Source organism: Schistocerca americana, chromosome X, assembly GCF_021461395.2.
Source record: "Schistocerca americana isolate TAMUIC-IGC-003095 chromosome X, iqSchAmer2.1, whole genome shotgun sequence".
Taxonomy (NCBI): domain Eukaryota; kingdom Metazoa; phylum Arthropoda; class Insecta; order Orthoptera; family Acrididae; genus Schistocerca; species Schistocerca americana.
Genome location: NC_060130.1, coordinates 187,675,775 through 187,687,067, shown reverse-complemented (window position 1 = coordinate 187,687,067; position 11,293 = coordinate 187,675,775). Strand labels below are relative to the sequence as shown.

The following is an 11,293-nucleotide window of genomic DNA, read 5'->3' as shown; positions in this document are numbered from 1 at the left end:
GATACTAATTTACTATTTCATGAATGCGAGCCTTTTTCATTTTATCTAATCAAAATCAAATGTACCAGAACGTACCTGATATTTCGGTTACAGGAGTAACCCGTCCAAATACAACAACTTTCACATGCTGCATCACATAAAATTGGTTGGCAGAATGCACGTCATTTATATTAATTATAACACTTTTAGGGACAGGTGGCGTCTGGTACATTTGTTACATTATAAATGACGTGCATTCTGTCAACCAATTTTATGCGGCGCAGCATGTGAAAGTTGCTGTATTAGAACGGGTTACTGTTGTAACCTAAATGTCAGGTACGTTCTGGTACATTTGATGTTGATTAGATAAGATGAAAAAGGTTCGCATTCGTGAAGTAGTAAATTAGTATCATTCGCCCGGTTGGCCGTGCGGTCTCATGCACTGCTTTCCGGCAGGAAGGAGCACCGGTCTCCGACACGACTCCGCCCGGCGGATTTGTGTCGAGGTCCGGTGAGCCGGCCAGTCTGTGGATGGTTTTTAGGCGGTTTTCCATCTGCCTCGGCGAATGCAGGCTGGTTCCCCTTATTCCGCCTCAGCAACACTATGTCGGCGATTGCTGCGCAAACAGGTTCTCCACGCACGCGTACACCACCATTACTCTACCACGCAACACGTCTGGTGTGAGACGTTCCCTGGGGGGGGGGGGGGGGGGCACCGGGGGCCGAACCGCACAATAACCCTGGGTTCGGTGTGGGGCGGCGGAGGGGTGAAGTGGACTGCGGTAGTCGTCGTGGGGTTGTGGACCATTGCGGCAGCGGCGGAGCCGGAGCCTCTCCGTCGTTTCTGGGTCCCCGGTTAACATTACCTAACATAACATCATTATCTTTACAGATCTGAAGATGGTTATAGAGGAACCGAAACCGGTCATACGAATAAACATTTTGCAATCAAGACGGATTAAAAGTTACATTGTAAAATCACTGGCTGCGGCTATTTTATCAGACATTATGTCTGTTTTTGCGAAAGCTATTTTGTTGTAATTACTCAATGCCTAAGTGCGATATAAGCCCTTGGGATTTGAGAATTGCAACAAAGGGACTTTTAGAACGAAGACGCATCGCACCGCGCCAACGCGGCCAGAAGGTACACTGCTGACAGGGATTTTCAGGACGTTCGCGTGGCAGCAGCTCATTTGGAACACGGGATGTCAACAGTCGTACGTAATTAATAAATATTTCATCCAGGACATACAAAAGTTAAACCATAAATACATCGTACATTGCGAAACGAATATTGTTTCGCGTGTATGTAGAAAAAGTGGTGTCAGCTTCAGACGCGGAACAGTTTGAGGTGAGCGGCTGCGATGACGTCCTTGCAGTCGACGTCGGGGCTGTGCCTGGCGAGCGCGAGGACGAGCCCAATGAGGAGGCCCACGACTAGCAGCCCCAGCGCCGCCACCACCAGCACCAGCCTGCGCTCCAGCTTGGTGCGCGGCCGGCACATGCAGTACTGCTCATGCACCACCGTCCTGCAACACACCCCTCCACTCAGCACACCTGCTCTGCTTTCACCATTGCGCAATACACTGTATATACACTACTGGCCATTAAAACTGCTACACCACGAAGATGACGTGCTACAGACGTGAAATATAACCGACAGGAAGAAGATGCTGTGATATGCAAATGATTAGCTTTTCAGAGCATTCACACAAGGTTGGCGCCGGTGGTGACACCTACAACGTGCTGACATGAGGAAAGTTTCCAACCGATTTCTCATACACAAACAGCAGTTGACGGGCGTTGTACGGTGAAACGTTGTTGTGGTGCCTCGTGTAAGGAGGAGAAATGCGTAACACCACCTTTCCGGCTTTGATAAAGGTCGGATTGTAGCCTATCGCGATTGCGGTTTATCGTATCGCGACATTGCTGCTCGCGTTGGTCGAGATCCAATGACTGTTAGCAGAATATGGAATTGGTGGGTTCATGAGGGTAATACGGAACGCCGTGCTGGACCCAACGGCCTCGTATGACTAGCAGTCGAGATGACAGGCATCTTATCCGCATGGCTACAACGGATCGTGCAGCCACGTCTCGATCCCTGAGTCAACAGATGGGGACGTTTGCAAGGCGACAACCATCTGCACCAACAGTTCAACGACGTTTGCAGCAGCATGGACTATCAGCTCGGAGACCATGGCTGCCGTTACCCTTGATGCTGCATCACAGACAGGAGCGCCTGCGATGGTGTACTCAACGACGAACCTGAGTGCAAGAATGGCAAAACGTCACTTTTTCGGATGACTGCAGGTTCTGTTTACAGCATCATGATGGTCGCATCCGTGTTTGGCGGCATCAGATGGTTCAATTGGCTCTGAGCACTATGCGACTTAACTTCTGAGGCCATCAGTCGCCTAGAACATAGAACTAATTAAACCTAACTAACCTAAGGACATCACACACATCCATGCCCGAGACAGGATTCGAACATGCGACCGTAGCGGTTGCTCGGTTCCAGACTTTAGCGCCTAGAACCGCACGGCCACACCGGTTGGCGGTATCGCGGTGAACGCACATCGGAAGCGTGTATTCGTCATCGCCGTACTGGCGTTATCACCCGGCGTGATGGTATGGGGTGCCATTGGTTACACGTTTCGGTCACCTGTTGTTCGCATTGGGGGCACTTTGAACAGTGGACGCTACATTTCAGATGTGGTACGACACGTGGCTCTACCCTTCATTCGATCCCTGCGAAACCCTACGTTTCAGGAGGATAATGCGCGACCGCATGTTGCACGTCCTGTACGGGCCTTTCTGCGTACAGAAAATGTTCGGCTGCTGCCCTGGCCAGCACATTCTCCATATCTCTCAATAATTGAAAACGTCTGGTCAATGGTGGCCGAGCATCTGGTTCGTCACAATACACCAGTCACTACTCTTGATGAACTGTGGTATCGTGTTGAAGCTGCGTGGGCAGCTGTACCTGTACACGCCATCCGAGCTCTGTTTGACTCAATGCCCAGGCGTATCAAAGCCGTTATTACGGCCAGAGGTGGTTGTTCTGCGTACTGATTTCTCAGGATCTATGCACCCAAATTGCGTCAAAATGTAATCACACGTTAGTTGTAGTATAATATATTTGTGCAATATATACCCGTTTATCATCTGAATTTCTTCTTGGTATAGCAATTTTAATAGCGAGTAGTGTAATATCCGGTAGAGACAAAGACGCTGTTGGCCCGACAACGGCGCCCGCCTACTGTGTTGGCCGCCTACTGTGTTGTTGTCAGTCTGCCTCAGTGTGCGCCAGAGCTGACCGTTAAGCTGTCGGCACACGGACCGTGCTGTCGAACGTTAACATTGAGCGTGCCAAGTTGAACGTGCTGCTGAACGCTCAGGAACGATGCGACTTGTGCATACGGTACGTGGGCCCCAACGTGGTATAGCGATCGCAACGATCTCCAGCTGGAGTTGCGGGATGTTTCTATTTCGTAAATCACACTGTTTACTCAACGGGCGCGAATAAAATTCCCACGTTAGCTCTATTAAAACGCACATTTCCTCCATAGTCCACGAAAAGGAAAGTACCATGTCCAGTCAATAAGGACACAAGCTTATAAAAGTTCCACTAAAAACACTGCGGTACAAATTTGGAATACTTCTCCGCGTAAGATAAACATTATTTCATCATTCCCACATTTTTGTAAAACCCCAAGGTCAGTCTTACTTGATCACTGTTCCTACCCAGTAGCAGAATCTTTGCAACATGCGAATTACGAAGCACAAAAGAAAAAGGAGCAAATTATCTTTATACAACTTCCTGGCAGATTAAAACTGTGTGCTACCGAAGCACGACTCACGGCCGGTACTCACAGCTTTACTTCTGCCAGTACCTCGTCTCCTACCTTCCAAACTTTACAGAAGCTCTCCTGCGAACCTTGCAGAACTAGCACTCCTGGAAGAAAGGATATTGCGGAGATATGGCTTAGCCGAGTTCGAATCTCGGTCGGGCACACAGTTTTAATCTGCCAGGAAGTTTCATATCAGCGCACACTCCGCTGCAGAGTGAAAATCTCATTCTGGATACCTCCCCCAGGCTGTGGCTAAGCCATGTCTCCGCAGTATCCTTTCTTTCAGGAGTGCTAGTTCTGCAAGGTTCGCAGGAGAGCTTCTGTAAAGTTTGGAAGGTAGGAGACGAGGTACTGGCAGAAGTAAAGCTGTGAGTACCGGGTGTGGGTCGTGCTTCGGTAGCTCAGTTGGTAGAGCACTTGCCCGCGAAAGGCAAAGGTCCCGAGTTCGAGTCTCGGTCGGGCAAACAGTTTTAATCTGCCTGGAAGTTTCATATCAGCGCACACTCCGCTGCAGAGTGAAAATCTCATTCTGGTATCTTTATACAAGTAGCGCAAGCTGTCCTGGAGATTATGCCAATTGAACAAAGTCACCCCTCAAGAAAAGATATACTTATATTTACATAACATCAAATATTGTAGTATATACTTATATTAAACTAATAATAATGTATCAGAACCTAATAAAAACGCGAATGCTTGGAAAAAAAATTTGGAGGTGTCAATAAGCGAAGCACCGCCCCAACAAATATATGAATTCCCAACAGTGGTGCTACCCATTACGCTAAACCAATAGCACACACTTTGTCTTAATCATATTATCCTACTCCTTGCTGAAAACCTTACTCGTAGATATGCTACTAATTGAAATTTGATTTTAACAAATTGTACCAAGAACTATGTGTTTTAGGTGTATCTTCAGTGTGTCGCTGCCTTCAGATAGCACACTCTTATAATACGCAAGTTACAATAATTCTTTTGCCCCGAATATGATGTATCTCATTATTTTATTGGAGCGAATCACACAATTAAAAACGGGTTTTCCAGTGATTCTCAATTTGCTGGTGCTCAGAAATGGCATGTACAGGGTGGTCCATTAATATTTCTTTACGTACTACACGACTATGTAATAAAAAGTGGGGGTTTCTGTTTAAAAAAAACGCAGTTGATATCCGTTCGACCTATGGCAGCGCCATGTAGCGGGCCAACCATAGCGCCATCTGGTTTCCCCCTTCGAGCTAGACGAGTTTCGTTCTTTGTAGTTTTTTCGTTTGATGCTTATTTCGTGAGATACTTGGCCCGGTCGCTATCAATGGACCACCCTGTATACATATAGGCTTGAAATGAATGCCATATGGCGCCTCATAAGTCTGTAATGAAGAGAGACGGCGTGCGTGTGACGTAGTTGGCGTTGTGCCATCTCATTGGTCAACGCTCAGACGCACGCTCAGAATATCTGACATGTCAGATATTGCTCTGCACGTTCGGAAAGACTCCCGAACGGTCTTTTCCACGCTATGACGTCAGAAAATCGGCACGATCACCGCTCAACGTTCTGATGCACGGTCCGTGTGCCGACGGCTTCAGGCTACATCGTGTTGTTCGGAAGACGCCGTACAATACCAGTTTTGTGACTTCGCTGTGCGTGTGGATTTTGTGTCGCATGTCTCCTCGGACGGTCAGAACTTTGCCGTTGAGGGACTTTCTTGTATTTACGGAAGAAGTGTCTCCTAACTTCTCCTGTGGACACACGTATCTCTTGACGGGGCATCACAGCTGTTTCCACTCACAACCTCCGGGCTGATAGGCCATGGTGATGCATAAAACGCTCTCATGACGTTTCGTCTCTGACTGCGAGAGATATCCTCCGAGGTAAAGCTGCGACCTACAAAGAGAACTCGAGGAAGCGCTGATTATACAGGGTGGTCCATTGATCGTGACCGGGCCAAATATCTCGCGAAATAAGCGTCAAGCGAAAAAACTACAAAGTACGAAACTTGTCTAGCTTGAAGGGGACAACCAGATGGCGCTATGTTTGGCCCGCTAAATGGCGCTGCTATAGGTTAAACGGATATCAACTGCGTTTTTTAAAAATAGGAATCCCCATTTTTTATTACATATTCGTGTAGTACGTAAAAAAATATGAATCTTTTAGTTGGACCACATTTTTCGCTTTGTGATAGATGGCGCTGTAATAGTCACAAACATATGGCTCACAATTTTAGAGGAACAGTTGGTAACAGGTAGGTTTTTTAAATTAAAATACAGAACGTGGGTACGTTTGAACATTTTATTTCGCTTGTTCCAATGTAAATTCCACATTAATGCAGTAAATGCTCAAAATGATGTCTGTCAACCTCAATGCATTTGGCAATACGTGTAACGACATTCCTCTCAACAACGAGTAGTTCGCCTTCCGTACTGTTCGCACATGCATTGACAATGCGCTGACGCATGTTGTCAGGCGTTGTCGGTGGATCACGATAGCAAATATCCTTCAACTTTCCCCACAGAAAGAAATCCGGGGACGTCAGATCCGGTGAACGTGCGGGCCATGGTATGGTGCTTCGACGACCAATCCACCTGTCATGAAATGTGCTATTCAATACCGCTTCAACCGCACGCGAGCTATGTGCCGGACATCCATCATGCTGGAAGTACATCGCCATTCTGTCATGCAGTGAAACATCTTGCAGTAAAGTCGGTAGAACATTACGTAGGAAATCAGCATACATTGCACCATTTAGATTGCCATCCATAAAATGGGGGCCAGTTATCCTTCCTCCCATAATTCCGCACCATACATTAACCCGCCAAGGTCGCTAATGTTCCACTTGTCGCAGCCATCGTGGATTTTCCGTTGCGCAATAGTGCATATTATGCTGGTTTACGTTACCGCTGTTGGTGAATGACGCTTCGTCGCTAAATAGAACGCGTGCAAAAAATCTGTCATCGTCCCGTTATTGCTCTTGTGCCCAGTGGTAGAACTGTACGCGACGTTCAAAGTCGTCGCCATGCAATTCCTGGTGCATAGAAATATGGTACTGGTGCAATCGATGTTGATGTAGCATTCTCAACACCGACGTTTTTGAGAATCCCGTTCCTCACGCAATTTGTCTGCTACTGATGTGCGGATTAGTCGCGACAGCAGCTAAAACACGTACTTGGGCATCATCATTTGTTGCAGGTCGTGGTTGACGTGTCACATGTGGCTGAACACTTCCTGTTTCCTTGAATAACGTACTATCCGGCGAACGGTCCGGACACTTGGATGATGTCGTTCAGGATACCGGGCAGCATACATAGCACACGCCCGTTGGGCATTTTGATCACAATAGCCATACATAAACACAATTCGACCTTTTCCGGTATTGGTAAATGGTCCATTTCAACACGGGTAATGTTTCACGAAGCAAATACCGTCCGCACTGGCGGAATGTTACGTCATACCACGTTCAAAAATGATTCAAATGGCTCTGATCACTATGGGACTTAACTTCTTTGGTCATCAGTCAAAAATGGTTCAAATGGCTCTGAGCACTATGGGACTCAACTGCTGTGGTCATAAGTCCCCTAGAACTTAGAACTACTTAAACCTAACTAACCTAAGGACATCACACACATCCATGCCCGAGGCAGGATTCATACCTGCGAGCGTAGCGGTCGCCCGGTTCCAGACTGTAGCGCCTAGAACCGCTCGGCCACTCCGGCCGGCAATACCACGTACTTATCCGTTTGTGACTATTACAACGCCATCTATCACGAAGTGAAAAAAAAGTGGTCCAACTAAAACATTGATATTTCTTTACGTACTACACGAATATGTAATAAAAATGGGGGTTCCTATTTAAATAAAAACGCAGTTGATATCCGTTTGACCTTTGGCAGCGCCATCTAGCGGGCCAACCATAGCGCCATCTGGTTTCCCCCTTCAAGCTTGACGAGCTTGGTTCTTTGTAGTTTTTTCGTTTGACGCTTATTTCGTGTGATATTTGACGCGGTCACTATCAATGGACGACCCTGTATAGCCAGTACAGAGGGCGGCACTGTCCATAGCGTGGTAATGCTAACATTCTCGATTGAAAGTAATCCATCGTTACGTTTCCCGTGAAACGCTGACATCCAAATTTTATCACACAAGTACCGGGATGGTTCCTTCGAAGAGCCTGTGATTCGTCTCTAATGACTTTGAAATCGACGAGTTCTTAAATGCTAATTTTCTTTCCCTTTCTTTCGGAAACAGGCAACGCTCTATTAATCCCGCATGCAGTTCTTTCAGTGTGTTCCGACATCTCTGGACTGCTAACGTTTCTTGTCTTTCAGACTTCTGACAATGTTCGGGTATAGCATCTAATGTTACGTACGGTACAATTCTCCAAACGGTATTGTAAGTGTCAACTTCTCTTAAATTATCATAACAGAGTCCTACATCAAAAGCCGTTGGCATTTGTTCTGCTTCGGAACTTGTATGTAGCGCTGTGATTGCTAGTATTAGGAACATTCTCTCTACGTGAGCTATACCTGAAATTGAAACTACTGTGTTAATCTGTTGGAGGGACTTTTGATTCTTTCGACTTTTATTACTACCTTCGGGGTTTCTATGCGTTCTGCTTCAGATGGCCCTTGCCACTATGACTCTAACTTTCTAGATCTCTCACGTCTTACTGAATCATCAAAGAGCAACACTTTGTCACCCACTTTAAATTCTTTCGGGCTCTGTGTCTCAATAAATTGTTCCTTAACGTCTTTCTTAATCTTTACTATGAACTCTCTTACTATTCTGTGTGCTGCCTTGATTTTCACATATGATTCATTATCGTAAGTTATCTGTGTTGACTCTTGTTGCAATATTCTTTCTTCCTTTTGCTTGCCCTATTTTTCCTGCCAATATGCAGGGTCGGCATGGTGAATCGAATGTGGCAATGTTAGTTGAAGGGTGGCTGGATGCACTAGGTGCCGCCACCACGTGCCCCCCCCCCCCCAGGAAGGAATTTGTGTACCCCAACTGTCTGCGACTAGTGTAATCCATGTAATAGTGCAAAAGTGTTCAGATGTCTGCGAACCGTGTAACTGATGTACGTGGGGACCAGCCCCGTATTCACCTAGCGGGATGTGGAAAACCGCCTAAAAACCACATCCAGGCTGGACGACACACTGGCCCTCGTCGTTAATCCGCCGGGCGGATTCGATGGGGGGCCGGCGCGCCTACCCGAGTCCAGGAAGCAGCGCATTAGCGCGCTCCGCTAACCTGGTGGGTTACTCTTGTTGCAATATTCCTGGTTTGTTTACTGTTCTAGCATAGACTAGTTCGAATGATGCGAACCCTGTTCAGCTGTATGATGTGGTACTAAACACTAAAATTGCTTACTCGTATTGTACCCACTTTTTGCAAGAACTTTGATCATCTGCTACAAAATGTGTAAAATATTCAACTAGTGTAGTAGGACTTCTTTCCAGTGCGCCATTAGATTCTGGGTGGTAAGCTGTAGGCTATATTTAATAAATTTTCTGCTTATATTGCTTAAACAGTATGACCATACATTGATTTAGATCCATGACCTCCTATGTCCCCCATTGTACGAAAGATTTTGGTCCATGAGTCAACTGTCAATGAACATGCCCTCTTACTCATATGCAGTTTATCAGATGAAGCAAGCCAGGTCTGCAATAAGCACTTTCGTCTGTACAGACAAACGTTTACCAGTAAATTCTCATGAGAAGAAGGCAATCTGGACATAATAAACAGGCTACTATCTCATCCATAAATAACAGGTATGACACCGAAGCCAAAGAAAACCAGCGAACCTTTCTTAAAAGAAACATTACGTTTACTGTTCTCAAGCGAAGAACTGATTAGTCAGGTCCCTTAAGCTCAAAATGATGATGAACATAAACAAGACTGGGAGACATCATCTGAATAATACGAGGGGAGTCAAATGAAAACTTTAAATTTGTAATAACAAATCGAAATTTCGCGCCGTCATCCTGTAAGTTGGTAGGCGTGCTACAAACAGCGTGCAGAATAGTGCAGACGCACATACCGTCGCAGTATCAGTATAAAGATGGCCGCCCCACTTGCGACTTGCACCAGGGAAGAACAGCGCTCTGTTATTCGGTTTTTGTGTAGTGAAGGTGTGAAACCTATTGAAATTCATCGGTGGATGAAGGTTCAGTACGGTGATGCATGTTTGTCACAGCAGCAAGTCTACGAATGGAGTAGGAAGTTCGCAAATGTTATGACTTCAGTGGAAGATGCTCCTCGTCCAGGTCAGGCACAACGAGTTGTGACTCCACAGAACATTGCAGCAGTTGAAGCCATAGTGAAGGAAAACCGCAAAGTGACACTGAATGACATTGCAGCATGTTTACACATTAGTCTTGGGTCAGCACACCACACTGAGCATGATGTGCTCCAGTTTCACAAAGTGTCTGCAAGATGGGTGCAACGGCAGCTGACTCCTGAAATGAGAGAACGACGTGTTATTCTTGTGAAGAACTTTTTCAGCGCTTTGAACGAGGAGGCGATGGCTTCCTTGCAAGAATCGTTACTAGGGCGAAACCTGGGTTCACTTCCACCAACCGGAAACGAAGAGAGAGAGCATGGAATGGCGCCATTCCTCATCACCAAATCCAAAGAAGTTTCGAACAGAACCAGCAGCAGGGCGTCATTTGGAGCATTACATGCCTAGAAGGACCACTGTCACCAGTGCATCATACACAGATCTCCTAAAAAATTATTTGCGGCCTGCAATCAAATCAAAGCGACGTGGATTGCTGTCAGCAGGTGTCCTTTTGCAACATGAGAATGCAAGGCCCCACACTGCCAGTGCAACAATTGCAACAATCACAGTCCTGAATTTTGTGTGTTTTCCTCATCCACCATACTTACCAGACCTTGCCCCGAGTGATTTTCATATGTTTGAACCACTCAAAGACGCAATGGGAGGAAAGAAGTTCCGTTCTGATGATGAGGTATGCCACGCGGTGCATGAGTGGTTGCGCGGACTGCCAAAGGAATTTTTTTCTAAGGGAATTTATGCACTTCGTAAGCGCTGGAGGACTTGCATTTAAGGTTTTCATTTGAGTCACCCTCGTACATGTTATTGTAGCTAAGAAATAAAGAATCTAATAAAAATACCATAATATCCTACAAATATGTTCTCTAGGGCCTGAAGTACAGAAGATACCAAACACTAATTATGGCTAACTTTTGGCATCAAATACCCCCATGTGTGGCTTTTGGGCAGTGCCTGTTTAGCCACTTCATGACTGGAATGTCAGTGTTGACGGTAGGAACGGGAGGACAACACAACACCAGTCCCCGAGCGGAGAAAACCTCCGCCAGGGTCTGGAATCGAACCCGGGCTCTTCCACTTAGCAATCTGCTCATGATGACCCCGTAGCTAACGAGGCTGACCGACTGGTGTTAGCAGAACGGACTTATTAACAGACGGACAGCCAGCCAG

At 46.4% G+C, this 11,293-nt stretch overlaps 1 protein-coding gene and 1 non-coding gene across 2 annotated transcripts in view; one reads left to right on the top strand and one right to left on the bottom strand.

The window, feature by feature from the left end:
- Nucleotides 1–760: 760 nt before the first annotated feature.
- LOC124556632 overlaps nucleotides 761–11,293 on the bottom strand; it is a 79,829-nt gene continuing 69,296 nt past the window's right edge. The window contains exon 3 of the mRNA XM_047130601.1: nucleotides 761–1,508. Within this exon, the coding sequence (XP_046986557.1) occupies nucleotides 1,310–1,508 (199 nt within the window). The 3' untranslated portion in view covers nucleotides 761–1,309. The remainder of the gene's footprint in view (nucleotides 1,509–11,293) is intronic.
- On the top strand, nucleotides 4,220–4,294 carry Trnas-cga. Its single transcript has one exon. It is a non-coding gene; the product is annotated as a tRNA-Ser (tRNA).